At 42.2% G+C, this 24114-nt stretch overlaps 1 protein-coding gene across 3 annotated transcripts in view; it reads right to left on the reverse strand.

Moving 5' to 3' along the window:
* Positions 1–24114, reverse strand: part of SAMD3 (sterile alpha motif domain containing 3) — a 67612-nt gene that overhangs the window by 39103 nt on the left and 4395 nt on the right. Inside the window, exons 4-6 of one of the 3 annotated variants that reach the window (XM_017879734.1) lie at positions 22257–22364; positions 1857–2039; positions 1520–1604 (exon numbers count right to left, since the gene is read on the reverse strand). In XM_017879734.1, the coding sequence (XP_017735223.1) occupies positions 1520–1604; positions 1857–2039; positions 22257–22364 (376 nt within the window). Of the gene's footprint in view, positions 1–1519; positions 1605–1856; positions 2043–22256; positions 22365–24114 lie in introns of all 3 variants that reach the window. The other 2 variants (XM_017879725.1, XM_017879743.1) reach the window with 2 other exon arrangements.

Below are 24114 nucleotides of genomic sequence, written 5' to 3' on the forward strand. Positions count from 1 at the left end.
GCCATTCTCCTGCCTCAGCCTCCCGAGTAGCTGGGACTACAGGCGCCCGCCATCTCGCCCGGCTAGTTTTCTGTATTTTTTAGCAGAGACGGGGTTTCACCGTGTTAGCCAGGATGGTCTCGATCTCCTGACCCCGTGATCCGCCCGTCTCGGCCTCCCAAAGTGCTGGGATTACAGGCTTGAGCCACCGCGCCCGGCCAAGAAAATATCTTTTCACAAACATCTGGGACAGTAAAGTACAAAAAGACATCTGTCTTCTTTAGATATGACTACCAACGTGTATGCACATGACATAGATACAGGAAATAACACAGTCTTTTATGTATGCATAGCTATAGCTCTTTGCAATTGTTCCTTAACTCATATAGTTACAGCATCATAAATCAATTTTTTATTAACTATTCTTAGGTACAGTTCAATAGTGTTAATTATATTCACATTGCTGTGCAATGAAGACACTGGTCTTTGAAATCCAGGAGATAGGCAGGTTCAAACAGCAAAGTTTGTGTTGACATATCAGCGGCAGTGGTTCTCAGCCCTGGCTGTACATTAGAATAATTTTAGGAAATTTAAAAAATGTTAATAACAGTGTCCCATCCTCAAATTAATTCAACCTGAATCTCTAGGAATCCTAATGTGCAACCAGAGCTTAGAACTCCTGCCCCAGAGAATTGCTCGAACCTGGGAGGCAGAGGTTGCAGTAAGCTGAGATCGCGCCATTGTACTCCAGCCTGGGTGAGACAGCGAGACTCCGTCTCAAAAAACAAAACAAAACAAAAAAACAAAACAAAGAACTGCTGACCCAAAGTATCCTGGGGGTCTGTTTTTATCAGGACAGCAGAGATGTGACAGGGCCAGGTAAGGTTGGAGGCCCGGACCCCAAAGCCAGACAACAGCTCCACTGGGTCTGAGAAGGCAAGAAACACCTGATGACAGCTCTGAAGCAGGTGCAGCCATGTCTTTCTCTTTCTATGTGTCACATCTCTTAAAGACCCTTCCTAACCCTTAAAACCCTTAAGACTCTAAAGTGAACAGCTCGGTTAATTTTAGCAACTTTATATGCTTGTGCAGCCATAATCACTGTCCATTTTGGCCACCCTCAACCCTAGGCAACTCTTGATCAGCTCTGTTACACTGAGCTTCCAGTTTTGAGAGGGCAGCAATATGATGATGGAGAGAGACAAAGAAGACAAAGAAACACAGGGCAGAGAGAGACCAAGAAGTTATAAAAAAGGGAAGACAAGGAGACAGACAAAGAGAGAGAGAGAGAGTGCGTCAAGTCAAGAAAGAAGTGTAGACTAACAGAAAGTGAAATACAGAAACAAAGTTGGAGAGAGACCAAAGAGACAAAAAAAAAAGAGTCAGAAAAACAGAAACAGATAGACCTAGATCCATAGAATGGGAGAGAGAGAGAGAGACATCAAGAAAAGATGGATGAAGCATAAAATTACTGGGCAACACAAGGCTCTTATTTTAAGATAGTCTGAAATTAACAGAATGGTGCCAGGTGGTCACTTACAAAGCCACAGCCGTCCTCATCCAGGAAAGGGTGGGCCTGCAGCAGGGCATTAACTACGTCATTGTACTGCTGGGTGTTGGGGTACCTGTTCACCAAAACAAGGAGGATATGTTTCACTTCAAGCAGCCCACATTCCTTCCTTTAAGATGAGTCTAAATTACACTCATTTTTCTTCACATTTTTCTATATAACAAAAAGAGATTTAAATATTGGGCAATTTGGGACCTATTACCAATATGTCATCCACAATCTGAAGAGAGTTGATTCCATGTGAATTCTACTCTATTCCGAAACAGACCCTTTCCCAAACCAGCAAGCCTCTCTTGTTGTCACTCACAGTGAGCCTTCCAGATACTTAGTCATGTCAGCCTGGAGAAACTCAATGATCCTTATCCTCATGCTGTGATCCGGGCACTTCTGCTCTGCTAACATGCATTTGACATCATAGGGAAACTCTGGTAAAACATAGGACTTCGTCCATTGTAATGCTTTGCTTCTAGCTAGAATATGTTTCACATTTCTTCTGTGAAATAAAAACACACAAAGAATGAAATTCTATTCCAAATATATGCAATTTATTAATTTGCTACATCCTGAGAACTTAGGAAATAAACAACTTTCTCGAGACCCAAATATATGGAAGTCATCAAGCTACCTTCCATCCATTCACCCATCCACAAATGTCTGAAGGCTCATTAACTGTCTTTGTCCATTCACACAACACATATTTATTCTTTAGAAAAAGTCATAATAATATAGACTTTAGAATAAAGCCTGAAGCCGAAATGCATACTAATTCATTTTTCTTAAAGAGAAAATGTAATGCATAGCTCAAAACTAGACAATATACTTAACAAAAAGAAAATACGTTGCAATTCAGCAAAGCAAATGAGGCCTACCATAAAGTCTTAGGACATGTTAAGAAAATTCTTCTAATTAATTTATTCTGCTGCTATTTATAATGAAATACAAGATCCACCTGATTTAGTTGGTCTTTGCCTATTTTGATAAGGTGAACTTAGTTTCTAAATTAAATATAAATAACAGATATTCCAGTTCCATCCAGATGAAATTTCTATGAAGGGCTACAGAAAACTATAACTACAGCCGGGCGTAGTGGCTCACGCCTGTAATCCCAGCATTTTGGGAGGCCGAGGCGGGCAGATCATGAGGTCAGTAGATCGAGACCATCCTGGCTAACACGGTGAAACCCCCTCTCTACTAAAGATAAAAGAAATCAGCCGGGTGTGGTGGCGTGCCTGTAGTCCCAGCTACTTGGGAGGGTGAGACAGGAGAATCGCTTGAACCCGGGAGGTGGAGGTTGCATTGAGCTGAGATCACGCCACTGCACTCCAGCTTGGGCGACAGAGTGAGACTCGGTCTCAAAAAAAAAGAAAAAAAAAGAAAAAACTATAACTACAGAAGGCAGATCAGGAGTTGCCTGGGGCTGAACGTGGATAAAATGGGTAGTGATTATTTGTTGTACAAGGATATAAAGCTGCTAAAATTAACTGAGCTATTCACTTTATCTTTTACCGTAATTTTTTTTGAGACAGAGTCTCACTCTGTTGCCAGGCTGGAGTGCTGTGGCACAATCTCGGCTCACTGCAACCTCCGCCTCCCGGGTTCAAGCGATTTCCCTGCCTCAGCCTCCTGAGTAGCTGGGACTACAGGCATGCACCACCACACCGGCTAATTTTTTGTATTTTAGTAGAGATGGGGTTTCACCATGTTGGCCAGGATGGTCTCAATCTCCTGACCTCGTGATCCGCCCACCTTGGCCTCCCAAAGTGCTGGGATTACAGGCGTAAGCCACTGTGTCCAGCCAATTTTTTTTTTTTTTTTTTTTTAGACAGAGTCTTGCTCTGCCATCCAGGCTGGTGTGTAGGGGTGCAATCACAGCTCACTGCAGCCTTGACCTCCTGGTCTCGAGCAATCTTCCCACTTCAGCCTCCCGAATAGCTGGGACTACAGGCATGTGCCACCATGCCCAGCTAATTTTTTTTTATTTTTTGTGGAGGTGGGGTCTCATTTTGTTGCCCAGTTTCATCTCGAACTCTAGGCTCAACCAATCCTCTTGCTGTAGCTTCCCACAGTGGCGGGATGACAGGCATGAGCCAACACAGCCAGTCTCTTGTTCACTTTAAATGGGTGAACTTTATGCTAATGTAAATGAAACATCAGTAAGGCTGTTTATAACATTATCAGAACAGCATTCAAGCCTTAAAGTTAGTGACTGACCACTGAGTGTGCAAAATGAAGACTCTGTAATAGTAATAAAGTGTCCAACCAACATTGAATCAAAGGCACTACGTAGCTCTTAATCCATTTATAAATAGGATTGATTGTGGTGGAAGTAAAGAAACAGAAGCAAGCCAAGTAGAAGACAACAGGAAGATTTCCTAAGTTGGCGTAAGTAGGTTAATTTTCAGATAGCCATGGAACCCAAAATTCAGATGAATTTTGAAAGGCTAGGGTTCTTTTAGCATTTTCGGTCATCCTTTATAAGAATGCACAAGCCATAATGCGATCTGGAGAATCAAGCACGCAGGAGAAAGCACTCTCACATCCCTTTTTATGATAAGCTCCCTTTCCTTTTTTCCCCCTTTGGCGGTCCCTACTATATCAGTGGTGAAATTATGTCCTGGCTAAGCTAAGCACACCAATAACTTAATACTTAACTAAATACCACAACAGGAAATTTCCAGATTTGAATCTCTGCTGTAGCCCAATCTGTTTTCCAGTATGTTTCTCTTTCATTTTGTTCATTCATTCAACCAGCATTTATTGGGGGTCTACTAAACGCCAATTACTCTTTCACAATCCTCATTTTCTTCCATATTCTATTACTTTGTTTCTTTCTCCCATGGCCAAATTATCCCTCCTGTATCTACTGAGACCAAGGAATATAAAGTAATGGCCAGTTTTGTTGGATGTCTTTTGTGTGTTCCTGGGATTTGTGTGTGTGTGTGTGTGTGTGTGTGTGTGTGTGTGTGTGTGTGTTTTGAGACTGAGTCTTGCTTTGTCGCCCAGGCTGGAGTGCAGTGGTGCCATCTCAGCTCACTGCAACCTCCGCCTCCGGGGTTCAAGCGATTCTCCTGCCTCAGCCTCCTGAGTAGCTGGGACTACAGGCGCCCACCACCACGCCCGGCTAATTTTTTGTATTTTTAATAGAGACAGGGTTTCACCGTGTTGGCCGGGATGGTCTCAGTCTCCTGACCTAGTGATCCGCCCACCTTGGCCTCCCAAAGCGCTGGGATTACACGTGTGAGCCCCCGTGCCCAGCCCTTCCTAGCATTTTTTAAAAGTGATGTAACTTGGCAGGTGTTAAGCTGGTTTCAGTAATCTTAACATCTATCTCTTTTTTCCCAGTAATTTTCAAGCAGCTAAATTAGCTGCCTGCCAGGTCCAGGTTTTGAAGTTGTTATGTTACTTAGTACCACCTCAACAGATAAGTTCAATGTTCCAGTGTTATAAAATAAAGCTCGTTACGCTGTCTTTTTATTCTACATACTTTCCCCCCTTTTCTTTTCAGTATCAGGGCGGAGACTATACTGCATGGTATTATTTCTCTCAAACATCCAGAATGTAGCTAGATGCATAAAGGATCCAAGAATACAGATACTCCATCTTGCTCTAAATAGAGTAATGTATTAGGAAAGATCAGAAGCATCAAATTTTCGTTTTCTTTACATTAAAACAATGTAAGAAGATATTCTGGAATTGACTAAAAACCAACCCATGCCACCTAATGCCGGTCAAAATGAGTATTACACACGAAAAGTGATTCATCAGAAATTAAAAATACATTCCAATTTGCAAGTAGATAACTGCAGGCAAAATCATTTCTCATCTGTAAAATTATATTTGCACTGGATTAAAAAAAGCTTTATTGTGGGGTTAAGATTATTCATAATATTTTTATTAAGCTAGAGTTGGGCAGAACACCAAAATAAGTCAGCCAAAAGTAAGGGCAGGGAGCAGACAGCGGTTCAACGCAAAGGCCGGTTTTATTACTGTTCCCACCTCAGAACCAGGCTTTTTGACAAAATCAGCACCATAAAACAACAGATATCTAGCCCAAGGTATCTCAATCCTGGGTGCATGGTAAAATCAACCAGGAAGCTTTTAAAACATGTTAATGCCTACAATTGGCCCCTGGCTAACTGATTCAGAGTTCACTGCTTACTAAACTCTCAGCTTATGCATAGAGCTTATATTTGTAATAAAATAAAACTTACAATAAAGTTAAGACAACACATTTGATAATTGGCCATATCATTACTGTATTCGGTGTTAATTTAAAAAATGATTAGATGGTGTTTTCATGAAAAAGCTAATTGACTCTCCAACATTTTCTAACTTTAGTAAGAGTGAAAAAATATCCAATTCTTACCCTACTTCCAAAGAACATACGGTATACTCTGATGAGGCTCACACAGGGTAGGAAAGACGGCTCTGTTAAGAATGGGCTCAGGTGAGCACCAGCTCTCTAAAGAAAAATCTGAATGCACAGAACAGCAGTTGGTAGGGAGCAGAAGAAACACAGATGTTACATGAGGGCGGGGACTGTTTGTTTAATCTCCAGTGTATATAACATTGCTTAGCAGAGTTGATAATACAGTGATTTTTTGTTGAAAGAATAAACCAGACATCTGAAAGAAGTAGCTATCTAAGCAGGGCTGAATTTGATTTGGTCTGGGCAGAGATATGGACACTTCACTGGTCTGTGATTGTATTCATTACCCCGTAGATTTGGCTCCCCATTTATGCTCTAGGCAGGTCTTTCAAATCACTTTCATTCTGCTTTTCCTTAACCGCTCTTACCTGACTCTCTTCCCAATCACCTCACCTGGACTGCTTCCTCAAAAGTCAATAATAATTTCCTAATTGGCAAATGCAGGGCCTTTTGACCACAGCCTTTTATAAGACCTTTGTAACTGCATTTAGTGCTATTGACCACTTCCTCACACCCCTTTTCTTCCTTATTTTCCTGCCTTTCTTCCGATCTCTCTGACAACTTGTTTATTTGCTGATTTATACCTCCTTTACTTTCTGTGAGAATTTGCACATGGCTGGGTTCCTGCCCCCTTAATCCTTTGTATTGCTCTCTGCTTTCTTCCTCAGAGAACTCACCCAGCCCCATGACCTCAGTTCTGAGCTCTATGTTGATAGATTGTAAATCTATCATCAATAATCTGTTCTCCATGCTCCATCTTCGATCTCCAACAACAACTTGTACATTGTTTATCTTATACTCAACAAATCCAAAAATAATTAATAATCTTTAAAAAAACAAACAAACAAAAAACCAAAAACTAGGCTCTCATGTTCTAGGAACTGAACTGTGTTCCTTTCAAATTCTGTATGTTGAAGCCCTAACCTCCAATGTGACTGTACTTGGAGATAGACCTTTAAGGAAGTAATTTATTTAAATGAAATCATAAGGGTGGGCCCTGAGATGACGGGATTAGTATTCTTAAAAGATCTGTATGCCATGTGAGGTCAGAGAGAAAATGTAGCTATCTGCAAGTGAAAAAGAGGGTCCTCAACAGAAATGGAAAAGGTCAGTGCCTTGATCTCAGGCTTACAGCCTCTAGAACCACCAAAAAATAAATGTTTGTGTTTAGGTCACCAAGTCTATGGTATGTGTGGACTAACACAGAATTCCAATTTCCTTGTTTCTTTTACTGTACCCATTTCTCTTAGCAACTCAGGTTTAACATCGTGATGTCTCTTTTACCTTCATTTTTCACTCCTAAGTGTCATGAAATTTTCCCTACATTTTATCTCTGTATTTATTTACTTATATCCATGGTTCATACTACTACACTAATCTAAGTATTTGCTACTCAAATGTGGACTGCTTCGATAGTCTCCTAGCAGAGTTCTGCTGGAATGGCTTAATGAGCTCCCACTGGACCAGCTATCTCAGAAACATTAACCATAAACATTAAACACATTTTTAAAAAACTAACTGAAAACACTGAAAGGTGAAAAACAGAATGCAGGTCTTGAAAAGAAGCCTACACTTAGAACAAGAGGAAGACACTGGGCCTTTGATGAGGTTCCCTTTTCATGGCTTTTGGCCTGGAGGCAGGCCTCACCCTGTGCTGCCAAAACTCGAATAAAAAACCCTGTACTATTTCTGGACTCAAAGACTTGGGGGCAGAATTTTAGGCAACCGCATATGTGGAAAAGAAGAGGAAAATCCCAGAAAAGAATGAACTAATGAGGGAAAACTCCACAATCTGTATATAAACTGTTCAAATCTCTGGATGATCCTGAACTACACACATGCATAACTGGACTAAAGATAAAAGAACTCAACAGATTTTAACCAACATCCAGGAGACTGAGTTTTCCACGTGAGTCCAACCAATTTTGCGGTTTCCTAGAACAAAATGTCAACACTGTTTGGGCGAACACAACAGATTCAAGAGACTCCACATTGTAACATTCATATTTAATCCAAAATTATGTAATATACAAAAAAAAACCCAGAAAATGTAATCCATCCTCAAGAGTAAAGACAATCATTAGAATGTGATGCTAAGATGAACCAGATGTTGGCAAGGATTTTAAAGCAGCTATTCTAACAATGTTCAGTGAATTAAAGAAATATATGCCAGAATGACTGAAATGACAGGAAAATTTAGCAGAGAAATAGAAATTGTTTAAAAGAAACAAATAGAAATTTAGAAGAAAAAAATACAAAATTCGAAATTAAAAACTGTACTAGCTAGGAGTAATAGCAATGGAGATTTAGGAGGAAGTAGTCATTGAATTTGAAGACAGATCAACAGAAATGATCCAATCTGAAAAACATGGGGAAAAGAGATTAAAAAAAATAAGTAGCTCATTTTTTCTAATTTCAGGTCCTCACAATTTATGCCCCTATACAGCCATAAACCCTTTTCCTCTCTGATCCATCATCCAATTTAACATAAACACTGATTTAATCAGTGGAGGGGCCAGGTAGAACTGGCCAATGGCTTCCAGGGCTACTTTTGGAACCAAGACATAGTCCAAGGTCCAAGAAAAATAAGCCAGTCTTGCTTGACACCATAATCATGTCCAACTTCAAACACTATTCCTGGTACTGAAACATCACTGGGAACCAACGTGGAACTGTAACTTCAAATTTATAAGTCCCATAGTTTAAAGATCAAGTATATAGAAGACCTGCAAGTTCACATTCAGCACTTGACTATACTAGATATCTGCCTTCTGCACTATTTCAGATTTTCCAGTTGCCATAGGCATGATAATCTTCCTGTTTGCGGACAATGTAACCCATATATGTATTGAGCGACATGGGTGATTCAGGATTTCTCTATCCCCAGCAATTAGACACCGTGAGAGTTTACTATGCAGTCAGAGTTTACTATGTTAGTCTCTTTGACCAATAACATCTTCAGTATGTGGTCTCCCTGAAAGGAGAGTTACTGCTTCCTATTTCTGAGGGTAACCTGAGCCAGGCTCATTCCTTAATTATCATCTCTTTGGGTTCCTGGGGCTCCCCAGGAAGAGGAAAATAACTATGATTTGTTGACATATTTGGATGTAAATATTCACATTTGGAAAGAAAACTCTGAGTCCATTCTCTGTATTTAAATCCCTTTTGGAGCTACTCAGTATTTGGCAGTTATTTTATCCCCATGGAAAAAGTAAGCTCTTGAATTTTCAAACCAGAAAGCTTCAGCATTTCTTTTTGAATTGGAGGAAGCTTAAGAGTTTAAAACTGTTGCTTCCTTCCTTTTTTTTTTTTTTTTAAACAGAGCCACAGTTTCTTGCTTTGTTGAAATTGGTGCTTCCAATTTTATTGTCTTACATTTAAAGGAATTTTTTCTTTCTCTTTTACTTCTACAAATAAAACAGGTGATAGGATTTTAAAATTCTATGAGAAAATAAAATTCAATGGTCTGTAATTTCTTAAAATCCCAAATTTGAATTCTTCATATTTACTAATTAGGAGTTTTTTGTACTCTCTTATTATCATCTACTATACACTGTGAATTATCAGATCCAGTCCAGACACAAGCCTTACTAAATCTCCAGAATGCACTATGCATGTGTTCGCAGTTGCTTCACTTACCTAGAATGCCCTCAGTTGCCCTCATTCTTCTAGGTTTATCTCAAGCCTTCTTCTTCATTGGGTTTTACTCACTGCCACACTCCTGCCACGCATGTGGTTCTCCTCATCTGAATCCCCAACCTGGCCTGGTCCAACGCTGGCCCCATGAGCACTCAACTGCATCTAGTCTCCTTATCTGTCTTGATTTTCCTGTGTCCTTGTTGAATGAAATAGTTTGTGACAAAAATATTGGAAAGGTTTAGCAATGTTTGAAAAAGATAAAAAATATCAAAGATAACATTCTATGACTGATAAAGACAGTCTGTAGTTCTATAAACTTGTGTTTTCTTTTCTTTTTTAAGAGACAGAGTCTCTCTCTGTTATCCAGGCAGGAGTGCAGTGGCACAATCATGACTCACTGTAGCCTCAAAGTCCTGGGCGCAACGGGAGCGTCCCACCTTAGCCTCCTGAGTAGCTAGGACTACAAGCATGCACCACCACACCCAGCTAATTTTTAAAATTTGTTTTTGTAGAGATGAGGTCTTGCTGTGTTGCCCAGGCTAGTCTCAAACTCCTGGCCTCAAGTGATTCTCCTGCCCTGGCTTCCCAAAGTGTTGGAATTAGAGATGTGAACCACCACATCTAGCCTAAATTTGTGTTTTCAGACGTAAAATTGTCCCCTTTCAAAAAGGAGCTCTCTGTTATGCTAAAACAGCCCACTCATGACAAAGAAACCACTCACTAGCAAGGCACCAAGTCAAGTGGTGAGTGAAGAGAAGTGCCAGGTCACTAAGCCCATAAATTTGAGATACGAAAACCAGTGAGGCAGGCTAGAGAGGCAGATCTGGGGATTGAGGTGGAATCCTCTGGAAACACAAAAGGTATCTGAGAACTAGACTGTGACTGTGGAGAATTACAAAAGGTCAAACACACCAAAATAAACCCTCCAAAACCTGTTTTCTCAGCATCTCAACAGGCTTCAGTCGCACCCCATGTGGCTTTATGGGACCCAGGACAGAGTTCATATCACACTCAGCTGAACCCTGGTTGACCTTTAGAGTCATAGCTCATAAATCATCCCTGTTTTCCCAAATTTCAGGGCGCAAATTGTACCTTTCTCCAAGGGCACCCACTTGGAGACAATCTCCTGCTTTGAGGAACTGTGATACTTTCCTAGTCTTGTAAAATGGTATTGCTTTCTGGTCCTCCAGGGAGGAGAATAAAGGACGAGCAGAATCCTTTGCCGTGAAGAACACACATCCTGGCTACAGGGCTTGGTCTTTTCATCTCGAGTGCCACCTGCAGTACTATTAGTACTCCCACGCAGTGAAACTACGCTGCTCTCCAGGGACTGAACTGAAAGAAATTGTGTCCCACAAGCAGGTGTATTGTGGCATCCCATTTTTCATTTAATTCCTCTCTACATCCAAGACTGCAGACTTTATACACTAAAAATGGTATAGATTGGGTACCCAGTTTATGTTATCAACTCTGAAGCTAAATGGCATGTGATCTCTGCAATATCCCAAACCTGAAATGTTTTGGAGACATAGAAGAGGAAGAAGCCAGTGGAGGCTTAGATATCTATTTAAAGAATTTGCTAGCCGGGCGCGGTGGCTCAAGCCTGTAATCCCAGCACTTTGGGAGGCCGAGACGGGCGGATCACAAGGTCAGGAGATCGAGACCATCCTGGCTAACCCGGTGAAACCCCGTCTCTACTAAAAAATACAAAAAAAAAAAAAAAAAAAAAAACTAGCTGGGCGAGATGGCGGGCGCCTGTAGTCCCAGCTACTCGGGAGACTGAGACAGGAGAATGGCGTGAACCCGAAAGGCGGAGCTTGCAGTGAGCTGAGATCCAGCCACTGCACTCCAGCTTGGGCGACAGAGCGAGACCCCGTCTCAAAAAAAAAAAAAAAAAAAAAAAAAAAAAAAAAAAAAAAGAATTTGCTGTCATTTTATCCTAGGACAGAAGATATTATGGTGCACAGCCCTTCCAAACAGGGAACAAATTTTACCAAATTACAAATGAACCAGAAATTTTGCTTCTGAGTTAATTATGCCAGTAACCTGGGAATTTCCTGCTTTACCTTGGCAAGAGTAGCTACTGCTAAGAAAACAAAGTAAACAAGAAGTTTTGAAGAGCCCAATAGAGAGACACATGCCAAAGAACAAGGTGAGATGCTGTCTCTGAAAATATTGAACAATGCCACTTCAAAGCACCTATGAACTATGAAGAAAATGCTGTTTTGTTGCAGCAACTGATGGCACCCACCGTGAATTCAGAAAAACGTTTGAGTCACATTCCTATAATTTTGATGTTTGCTTTTAATTTATGTTTTATAGCCCAGGGCTTTCACACCTGGCAATAAATTTATGAGATTTCCAAAGGAATTACATGTCTGAAATGCATGTGTGAATCTATAACCAAGCCCAAAGAAAAGAGAGATGTGACCAGCATCAGGCACCATGTCTTGGCAAAGTTAGACAGATGTCCCACAAACCCTCCATGTTCTTGGGCCCCAATGTGAGATTCAAGGCCTTGGGAGTCTTTGGAGCCCTAATTCATCAAAATGAAGCAAAAAAAAAAAAAAGTGTTTTTTAAATCTTCCCATTCCCCAATTCCTCTTGGTATTGACAGAAATGTAAAGTTTCAGAAACTCAGCCTTTATCTTATCTACCACCATGACACGTATATCAACAAGTCTCACAGAGCTATCACCTCTGAGTCCTTCTTTTCCTTTTTTCTTCCTCATTCAAATGCCTGTAATCCCAGCACTTTGGGAGATCGAGGTGGGTATATCACGAGGTCAGGAGATAGAGATAATCCTGGATAACATGGTGAAACCCCATCTGTACTAAAAATACAAAAAAAAAAGTAGCCAGGCTTGGTGGAATGTGCCTGTAGTCCCAGCTACTCAGGAGGCTGAGACAGAAGAATCACTTGAACCTGGGAGGCAGAGGTTGCAGTGAGCTGAGATCACACCACTGCACTCCAGCCTGGGCAATGGAGTGAGACTCCGTCCCCACACCTCCCCCGCCAAAAAAAAAGTAATGAGGCGTGACATACTCAGTTGTTGCAAAATGGTTCAGTAGTGCTATTTTTGCAGTTTAGAAGTATTAAAAGGTGTTTAATTTATCACCAGCAATCAAAGTGGGCAAGGACATTCGGTAGCTACTGAGGAGTACAGAAAATTGGGTCTTTAAACAAAAATGATGAGGGCCTCTCTTTGGGAGGTAGTGGCATTAATGAACTGTTTAGACTTACTTTGTTGAGTGTTTTCTTACATGAAATGTTAATATGGAAAAGAGTGAGCAGAAGCCCTAGCTTTATCAGAATCCCTATTTTTCATCCCACTAAGTTCTATCGAATAAACTGTTGGTCATATTCTTCGTAATGCTATACTCATGTTTGTTTTCTCATATTGGTTGATAGCACCACTAGTTACACAAGCCAGAAGTACAGGAGAAAGTTTACCACCTAGCAAACTCTCCCCTTCTCCTCATTAACAGGCCCACCATGTCCTGTTGATTTTATATTTAAGCATCCTTTTTATGGCCATTACCACCGTCTTAGTTTAGACCTTCATCAATTCTTGCTTGAACTTTAGTGTTTTGATGGGTCTTCCTCCTCTAATTTTTCTCCAATCCATTTTCTACATCACTGCCACAATAAATGATGAAAAGTATGTATACCTGATCAAATCACTGAATCTCTTTATTTCCTAACGTACAGCAGTTTTCAGTTCTCACTATTCATTAGAATTACTTGTGGAACTTAAAAAAAGGAAAATACTGATGCTCAGTTCTCATCCCCAGAAGTTCTTATTCATCTAATGCTTTGTTACTCAAAACATAGTCTTGGCTGGGCGTGGTGGCTCACGCCTGTAATCCCAGCACTTTGGGAGGCCGAGGCAGGTGGATCATGCGGTCAGGAGTTCGAGACCAGCCTGGCCAACACACACATACAAAATAGCTGTCTCTACTCAAAATACAAAAAAAAAAAAAAAAAAAAAAAGCCAGGCATGGTGGCAAGTGCCTGTAATCCCAGCTGAGGCAAGGAGAATCGCCTGAACCTGGGAGGCGGAGGTTGCAGTGAGCTGAGATCACGCCACTGCACTCCAGCCTGGGCAACAGTGTGAGACTTCTCAAAACAAAAACAAAAACAAAAAATGGTCTTAGAACAGCACTGGCATTAAGAATTGCAGAATCCCAGCTCCCACCCCAACCTACTAAATCAGAGTCTGTGTTTTAACAAGATTCCTCCGTGTTTTATAAGTACAGTAGAATTTGAGAAGCATCAGTTTAGAGCATTGGTGTTTTTCCTGCAAGTCCACTAGATGAATCTAATGTGCAAAGTTAAGAGATGCTTAGCATGGCATAGAACTCCCCTCCTTACCTCTCTATCAGAATATCACCATTTACAGCAACTCCATTTTCTCTGTCTCTGTCACATTCTGAAAAGAATCCAAACAGAATCCTCCATGCTATTTCAGGTGTTTGTAACCTTGCACATACTGTAAACGTCCTTTTCTTCTCCCGCTTCATTTTCTTTAAGATAAATTTCTAATCATCTTTCAAAATCCTCCTTCAGTATTTGTGAAGCCTTTCCCCAGGGGTCTTCACCACGCTTACTTCCCAGGAAGTCTTACTTCTCCCTCTCTCTGTGTTAAGTCTGCATTTCTCTTTTGGCATATTTTTCTGTGTTGCAGGGACTCGCTTACATATCTGTCTTGCCTACCAGACTCTAAATTCCCCAAGGAAAGGAATAAAGTGTCCACCCCCAACTCCATGTCTACATAGGACCTAGCGCATGGGGTATAGTCAGTAATTTGGACTGAACAAAAGAAAAACAAGATTAGAAATCAAGATTATTTTGGACCTCTATAAAGACTTAATAATGCATTTAACAGAAATGACCAGGAGTCGGGGTTCTTTATCAATCATGTCAGCCCAATTTCCCCTGATTCTGTAATTCCTGTTTGGCTGGGTCCGCAGATATCCTCCCCTGAGAGAAAGTTTGGTTCTAGCTCAAAGCCAATATTCCTCACATCATTAGGGTCCCTGCTCAAATATCACCTAGTCAAAGCTGAAAGGACTTCCCTGAGAACCCCATCTGAAACAGAGCCCTCCTGTACACTGACACATACACGTACACACACACTGCTCACCCTCTGTCCCCACTCCTGCTTTTCTGCATCACTGGTCTTCATAGCATTTAAGTACATTTATCATCTAATGTTATATTTATTTATTTTTCTCCCCAAATTAGAAGGTGAGCTCTGCAAAGTGGGAGGCTTGGTCAGTTTTTTTCCCTACTGTATCCCCAATACCTACAACAGTGCCTCACACATAGTAAGCACTCAGTAAGTATTTACATATTGAATGAATGAATGAATCCTGATTTAGGTAAGGAATCTTTAAATAAGTATTTCCTAAGGTGTTTTGTTGTAATGTTAATAGATGTTACACAAAGAGAATCCCGGGTTAAACAAAGTTAAGTTGGTTTTTTTATTTGTTTTTTTTCACTATAGGACTTCTCAAAGCCTACATTGCTACATTACTGTATGCTGGGAATCTCTAATCAAGGAATAGAGTTAGCATGTAATATTTCCACAACACAGAACCTTTAGGCATGAGGTTCTACAAATGCAAGTGGTACAAAATGATGGGATCTTGCATTTCATTCTCAGATCCTTGCTCCACTGCCCTGGGACTCAGATCTAAACATGTCAATTCAACACCTGTGTGGTCTTTGATGCCCCTCCTCTCAGTGGTAACTGGCCTTCGCTAATCAGATTCTTGAAACTTCCCTCTTCACCTCATGGTACATATTGGTTCATAGACCTTGTTTCTGGTTTGTTTTCTACGGCAACAACCAACAGGTGTCCCAGGCCTTCTGGGAGGCCTGAAGCATACCCTCCTCTTGCCTGGAGCCCTGAGTCCTGGGAAGGCTTCCAGACACTGCTGGCCTACCTGCCGTTCCTAGAGCTGCTTCTGCTTTGGGACCACTTATTAGAATTGAGAGCAGAATTTTTTTTTTTAAATCCCTTTGGACCCTGTGTCTTAGTGACTGCCCAGACAAGAACAACAATAGGTAAAACTAATGAGCTCCTAAGCTTTTTTCATTAATTAATTCATTCTTCTATTTATCTTACAGATAAGAAAAGTAAGACCTAGTAAGGTTATATAACTTGTCCAAGGTTACTCAGCTGGTAAATGACAGAGCTAGGGTTTAAAACTAAACTCAAATACTTGCCTATCTTCATATCCAGACTTACCAACCCTGGCTATTAGCAGGATTGACATCCTGGTCTAATATCTATACTTACTGCTCTCCCAGACCATCTTCCCTTTAGCTCTATAATTGAATCACCATGAGTGACAATGGATCTCAAGATATTGCATCTCACCCTCGTGTCTTCCTACAAGGCTCTTGCGTTATCTATTGTGGTCACATATATTTCAATTAACAAGAGCCCACAGAAAATGCTTAATACATCTGTTCCTTCATGCAATGAACATTTGTTGATCACCTGTGTCAGGGACTGGATAGATGAATAAGACTGGTTCCTCTCATCATTCCCTCACCCAGAGCTCTTGGCCTATAGAGGATCAAGGAATTGAGGAGTAGGAATTGAGTAGACAAATCACACATCTAATTGGAACCTGCATTAATGAACCCATAACTAGGCTGGCACACTTCATTGCAGCTTCCCTTTATTGCACACTGGTATTGGATGCACACACAACTGTGTGGCCTCTTGCCTGAACTACCCGTGTGGAAGAGCCTGCAAACAATACATCAGATGTGTTGAAATCCATTGACATTTGCCTTAATCACTGAGCAAAGGCAGAAGGATTAGCTTATTCTACACCATTTAATTGCAGTGGCCAGACCGAGAACAAAAAGAAAGTTTGTCATTAAAATAATTTTTAAATATGCATGAAATCATGACTAATTTATAATTATACCCAAAACCAGAAGCAAAACATCTGGACACATATATTTAAAATTCAAGTGAGCAGTCTTGGAAGTAACATTTAGGAAGCCTCTACCTGTTTATCTGATTTCATGCCTTATTAGCTATAAAAGAGAGGTGAACAGTTTCAAATATGATAGACAAAAAACAAAGAAACAAACAAATAATAACATTGTAAAAAAAAGCTCTTCCCCAAAAATCACCAGCACATGATGAATATGGGACCTATTAATCTCTTCTCCCAGAAAGGGCATTTAAGCAATTCAGTAAAGGGCACAGTATCTTCAGGACTAGCCTGGGCTACATGTTGAAACCCTCTCTCTGCAAAAAATACAAAAATTAGCTGAGTGTGGCAGTGCATGCTTGCAGTGAGGAGACTGACGTGGGAGAATTGTTTGAGCCTGGGAAGTGTAGGTTGCAATGAGCTGAGATAGTGCCACTGCACCCCAGCCTGGGTGACAGAGTGAGACCCTGTATCAAAAAAAAATTTAAAAAGAGCACAGTATCTGCTGTCACTGGAGAAAACTGCAATGCGCCACAGCACTCTAGCGTTTCCTTGGACACCCAATTCACCCACTGGAACACACACCTCATTTTCACTACTGTTAGAGCCATTCCAAGAGCTAGAGTCAGGTGAATTTCCAGATTTTTTTTTTTTTTTTTTTTTTTTTTGGTCAGCAAACAATCTGGATGGAATGGATATGTTCCCTTCAGGGAAAACAGGAAAAAAAACCCCCACAAGAATGGTAACTGCCAGCTTGTGAGGTGTGGTAACAGCTGCCAGGTGCTTTGATACGTTCTATCACTGGGACCTCATAGGACTACATATTGTGGTTCAGGAGACATGGTTCAGAAACCATTTGGTGAGCAAATGGAGGAGTCAAGATTTGAACCCAATATGTGAGACTCCAAAAGCTGGCACTTATTCCCCATCCCTCTCTACCTCTTGAAAAAGGCTGGCTTCAAGAAAGCCCTGTGGCCAAACACCTTCGGATTTCTAGCCTGTTATGGATGAATGGCTTATAGACTCCTGGAGTCTGGCTCTGTATGTAGGAAAAAAAAAAACAAAAAAAAAAAAAAAAAAAAAAAAAATTCAACACTATTATTAAAATATCAAAAAAGTTGATGTTTATTCAAAGATTTATCCCTTCCTATGAAAGTGTATTCAGTCTTTCATTGGCTCACACATCCCAAGATTTGAATTTTATTTTATTTTGACAGAGTCTCACTATGTCACCTAGGCTGGAGTGCAATGGCGTGATCTCAGCTCACTGTAACCTCTGCCTCATGGATTCAAGTGATTCTACTGCCTCGGCCTCTCGAGTAGCTGGGATTACAGGTGCACGATACCATGCCAGGCTAATTTTTGTATTTTTAGTAGAGACGGGGTTTTACCATGTTGGCCAGACTGCTCTCAAACTCCTGACCTCAGGTGATCCACCCGCCTCAGCCTCCCAAAGTGCTGGGATTATAGGCATGAGCCACCATGCCCAGCCCCAAGTTCCATTTTAAAGCTCCTATTGAGCCTCTATGTGCAAGCAGTCAAGCTAAATGCTGGGTTTACAATAGCCAAGAAATGGTCATTGTCCTTGAAGCACTCATAGTCTAATGAGAGAATACAAACTTTAAAGTGATCAATTTCATTAGCTAGTTTACAAGTCAAGCACGAGATAAGTAGCTGGTACTGTACACAGAGGAAGGGCTCCGTGCCTGGCCTGGAATGTCACCAGAGGCTTTCTGTAGAAGGATGTTGAGCAGAGGCAGGGAACTACACACCATGACACAAAAATCATACAGTAGGCCCTTAATTAACAGCTATCAACTGAATAGTGCCCTAGGGGCAGGAGAAAGGGACCAAGAGTGGCTCCAACAATCTGGCTCACAGGGTTGGATGGTGGAGCCACCATCTGAGATAGGACATTGGAGGGGAGAGAATCTTTTGCTCCCTCTCAATCCACAGCCCTGGATAAACGGCAGGGCCATAGGGGAAATATTTAAAACAGGTACTTCACCCTGCCTTTATGGGCCACTCCTCCCACACAGCTGATTGCCCAGGAGGAGAAACCTGATTCAAGCTGGGCCCATGAACAAAGCAACACTGAAAGACAGAGTCAGTTGGCTGGGAGGACCTGAGCTGTTTATAGGGAGAATTTCCTTTGGAGTTGGTACTAGGGCAAGGCAGTCATATGCCAGGCAGTTTGAGGGAAGCAGAACAGCCAGAAGTAGTATGATAAATCTGTCCTCGTAGGGAGAAGCAAGGAAATGAGGCCGACTAGACAGGGAATCAGAATGGAGACAGAGACGACCCGCGAGAAAGGAAGGGACCACTTCTCTGTCTGGCTTTCCAGCACCTGTTTCTTCATGCTCGGGAACTTACTTGTTCTGCCCTTGGATGCTGGGAAATGCTTTGCTTACAATAAACTCTCGTTGTCTTTACTGTGAGAAGATTTTTGTTTCTTACTGCCAAATACATACTAAGGCAGGAAAGATAAGTTTACTTTTTGAAACATTAACCCCAAGGTACAGTATGCAGAGATGGGCAGCTGGTGGTAAACAGATAAGTAAAGGGCTTAGGAGAGACTTTATGACCAGAGATAAAGATAGAGGCGTGTCACTTCTAGTTTCCAAACCCTTCTATTTCTCTCAATTTCTTAGCCAGTCCTATTTTCTCCTCCCCTTGCCAGGTGTTATGAAGAATGTGAAATGCCATTAAGGGAGCCATGTGAAAACAATTGGAATAACCCTGCCCAGCCAGTATCACAGGAGCACGATGAGGACCAAATGTCAGAGGGCTTAGAAAGGAGGAAAGATAGCCTGGGCAACACACCGAGATCTCATCTCTACACATCATTAAAAAAAGTAGCTGGGCCTGGTATTGCATACTTGTGGGCCCAGCTACTCCGAAGGTTAAGGCGGGAGGACTGCAGGAGCCTGGAAGGTCCCTGGAAGGTCAAGGCTGCAGTGAGCCCTGATTGCATCACTGCACTCCAGCCTGGGTGATAGAGTGAGACCCCATGTCATCAAAAAAAAAGAAAAAAAAAAAAAGAAAAGAAAAGAAAAGAGAAGACCTACAGGTATAGAAGGTTGCATCCTTATCTGCTGTGTTAAGTAGGCAGAGAAAAGACACCCTAAGGAAAGTAGGAACACCTCCAGGAGCAGGGCTGGAGAAATGGTTGTACACCCAGTGTCCTCTGTGTGCTTCCACTCTGCTTGGAACTTGGCAGGCATTATCTATTCTTAATGCTCAAAACAGCACCATGAGAAAGTATCGTTATTACTTCCATTTTGCAGATGAGGATACAGAGACAGTGTTACCAGGGTAGGTAGCACTGGGGCTAATCACGGTTCTCCCCAACTCTACTCACACTTTCACAGTTATAGACATGTGGACTGGCTGCAATTAGCAGCTTCCTGTTGGAAGGGGTAGTTGAGAGCTCATGGCTTACTCCATGCACCTGGAGCCAATCACGGGAAAGCTCTAGGAATCAGCAAGCACCCATGAGTGGGAAGGACGACAATGAAGCCACTTTACAAATGAATTTCCACTTTCTGAATCGTAGTTCAATCCAGGCAGACCAAGGCAATGAATTTCACACGTAGGGCATGCCCTTCCACCTTCTTCGTCGCCACCCCAAACAAGAGTCAGTGGGCCCTAACACTGGGAGATCTTGAGGCACCAAGGCTGTGGGGCTGGAGGTGGGGTCCAAGGTTGAAGAGAGGGAAAGAGCAGAAAGGACAGAGCCAAAGCCCATTTGCAGGAGCTCCGCATCAAAGGTGCTGCTCTTCTCTGCGCTCATAGGGCTGCTGGGACCTTGCAGGCCTGAGTCAGAGGCTGTTGCCCAGTTCCCTGAACTCTTCTGCTGAGGATGGCTAGGTCCTGTGCTGAGGCAGTAACAGCCCACTTGGAAAAAATAGCTAGAAATCCTTTGACTGCTCTAAATCTCTGTTGTACTCATTTACAAAAACGAGAGAATAACGCCCACCTTTCTGAACTGTTGCGCGGGCAAAATGAGCTGATAGTGTAAATGGGTTGTGACAACTGAAGGACTACATCCTTTCTTGTCTATTGCCCAATTATTCTTTCTGTGCAAGCTGACAGTCTCTCTTTTCAATGAACTACGTTTAAGGCCTTGCATTCACTTGTTAGTGGCTGAAGACAATAGGTAATATGAGTTATGGATGCACGGATTGCCTGGGTGGGATGGCTGTGAAATGCTCTAGGACAGGGGTTCTTAACCCCCAGGCCACATACCAGTACTGGTTCATGGCCTGTTAGGAACCAAGCCACACAGCAGGAGGTGAGCAGCGGGTGAGCGAGCGAAGCTTCATCTATATTTATAGCCACTTCCCATCACTGGCATTACCACCTGAGCTCTGCCTCCTGTCAGATCAGTGGCAGCATTAGATGCTCATAGGAGCGCAAACCTTATTGTGAACTGCGCATGTGAAGGATCTAGGTTGCGCACTCCTTATGAGAATCTGATGCCTGATGATCTGTCACTGTCTGCCATCACCCCAAGATGGGACTCTCTAGTTGCAGAAAAAGAAGCTCAGAGCCCTCACTGATTCTACATTATGGTGAGTTGTATGATCATTTCATTATATATTAGAATATAATAATAGAAATAAAGTGCGCAGGCCGGGCGCGGTGGCTCAAGTCTGTAATCCCAGCACTTTGGGAGGCTGAGACGCGCGGATCACGAGGTCAGGAGATCGAGACCATCTGGGCTAACACGGTGAAACCCCGTCTCTACTAAAATACAAAAAAACTAGCCGGGCGAGGTGGCGGGCGCCTGTAGTCCCAGCTGCTCGGGAGGCTGAGGCAGGAGAATGGCGTAAACCCGGGAGGCGGAGCTTGCAGTGAGCTGAGATCCGGCCACTGTACTCCAGCCTAGGCGACAGAGCGAGACTGTCTCAAAAAAAAAAAAAAAAAAAAAAAAAAAGAAAAGAAATAAAGTGCGCAATAAATAGGATGTGCTTGACTCATCCCCAAACCATCCCCCCGACCCCAGTCCTCGGAAAAACTGTTTTCCATGAAATCAGTCTCTGGTGTCCAAAAGGTTGGGAACCGCTATTCTAGGGGATGCCGTGACCTCCGTATCACATCTTACCTATGACCATCTCAGCACCAAATCCTACATGTGGTTCTCTAAGTCTACAGTTTTCCTTTGTTCTGTTGTAATCCATATATTGAAATATTACACTATGTAAAACCCAGTGCAGGAACATGAAGGAGATGTTTACCAAAACAACTGGAATATAAAGTAAATGCTTACCTCCCTCTATCGGGAGAGTCAAGTTAAAGCAACAACTACAAAATTCAAAACTCAAACTCCACCAAGGGATACTCTATAGAACATTATTCATTGAATAAATTTCATCTTTGTGACTACTGCCAATCACCTTGACGAGTTTATCACAGAGAAATCCTCTTTTTCCTTAAAAATGTACACTTGAAACATGTACACTGTCATTCTAAAACTTCACTTTTCCAGTACAAAGACCAGAAAATTTAATCTTCGTCTTTTACCAAATATCTTTATCACTGTATAAAAATATTCCCTTCTAGGAAAACAAAAGTTTCAAATTAGAAATATATCTAAACATATGAAACTTTATCAAGAAGAAACAGAGAAGAATGTTATTTGACTTTAAACTGTCTTAAAGTTAGTATCCCCACCTATGTTTCAAAACTCTTTGGTCGATTAGTCCATTATCAAGGTTTTCAGCTGGATAGAAAGATGGCATTCGCTCCCCATGGCTGGCTGGACTAGAGGATTCTTCATCCCTGTAACGAAGGAAGAAGAGGTGGGTCAGGCACTATTCAACAGGTGACATGACCATTGATCTCACAGCAGCTCAGAGGGTAGCACCAGCCCAGAGTAAACATCATGGTCTGTGTCCACTTCCAAGTTCCACATTAGACTCATGAGTAAGAGCACGGAAAGAAGGCCCCTCTGGCGTCATTTAGTTAATTGGTTTCTACGTGCCAGGAGGCAGACTGCTGCCAGTTCATAATGCTGTTTTCACCGATCTATCCTATTTTTAAATGGCGTTAAGAAAATATTTTCCAGCTGGGCGTGGTGGCTCACACCTGTAATCCCATCACTTTGGGAGGCTGAGGCAGGTGGATCACGAGATCAGGAGATCAAGACCATCCTGGCTAACACGGTGAAATACAAAAAATACAAAAAATTAGCCGGGCGTGGTGGTGGGCGCCTGTAGTTCCAGCTACTCGGGAGGCTGAGGCAGGGGAATGGCGTGAGCCCGGGAGGTGGAGCTTGCAGTGAGCCGAGATCTTGCCACTGCACTCCAGCCTGGGAGACAGAGCAAGACCCCATCTCAAAAAAAAAAAAAAAAAAAAAAGACAATATTTTCCTTTATGAAATGATGGTGATCGTAGAATGTTTCTTTTTTAGCTAATATTCTTGTCTGGCAAAATTAAATGGTAAACTCTCAGATCCCTACTCTGCTCTCTGACACTTTGGGAGATATTTTATTATCTGTGAAACCTCATGATCTTAGAAACACACTCCACTAGCTCCCTCATTTTCCAAGTAACACAACTGAAGCCTAGAAGGCAAAGCAACTCCTGGTGAGCTACTCAGTAGCAGTGCCAGGATTTGAACTCAGTTTTTCACCTTCCTGACCAATGATTTTTCTACCAGTTTCAACAAGAACAACAATCAAAAAGCAACTGCAAATATGCCCACCTATTTCATATCCCCATCATTTGCTGAGGTATCAACAAGATGCTAAATATCCTGCCCAGAAGTGGCCTACAAATCCTTTTTAAAATAACATGCCAGGCCGGGTGTGACGGCTCACGTCTGTAATCCCAGCATTTTGGGAGGCCAAGGCAGGTGGATCACCTTACGTCAGGATTTTGAGGCCAGCCTGGCCAAGATGACAAAGCCCTGTCTCTCCTGAAAACACAAAAATCAGCGGGATATGGTGGCAGGCGCCTGTAATCTCAGCTACTCGGGAGACTGAGGCAGGAGAATCACTTGAACCTGGGAGGTGGAGGTTGCAGTGAGCTGAGACAGCACCACTGCATTCCAGCCTGGATGACAAAGCAAGACTCTATTTCAAACAAAAAAGGGATACATTTATGATCTATTCTCTCTGAAGCCTGCTACCTGGAGGTTTCATCTGCATGAGAAGACCTTAGTCTCCACAACCCCTTATAACCCAGACATTTCTATCGATAATAACTCTTTCAATCAATTGCCAATCAGAATTTTTTTTTTTTTGAGACAGTCTTGCTTTGTCGCCCAGGCTGGAGTACAATGGCCCGATCTCGGCTCACTGCAACCTCTGCCTCCTGGGTTCATGCCATTCTCCTGCCTCAGCCTCCTGAGCAGCTGGGACTACAGGTGCCCACCACCACGCCCAGCTAATTTTAGTAGAGACAGGGTTTCACCGTGTTAGCCAGGATGGTCTCGGTCTCCTGACCTCGTGATCTGCCTGCCTCGGCCTCCCAAAGTGCTGGGATTACAGGCGTGAGCCACCACGCCTGGCTTTTTTTTTTTTTTTTT

Source organism: Rhinopithecus bieti, unplaced genomic scaffold (genome assembly GCF_001698545.2).
Source record: "Rhinopithecus bieti isolate Rb0 unplaced genomic scaffold, ASM169854v2 scaffold_19, whole genome shotgun sequence".
Classification (NCBI taxonomy): domain Eukaryota; kingdom Metazoa; phylum Chordata; class Mammalia; order Primates; family Cercopithecidae; genus Rhinopithecus; species Rhinopithecus bieti.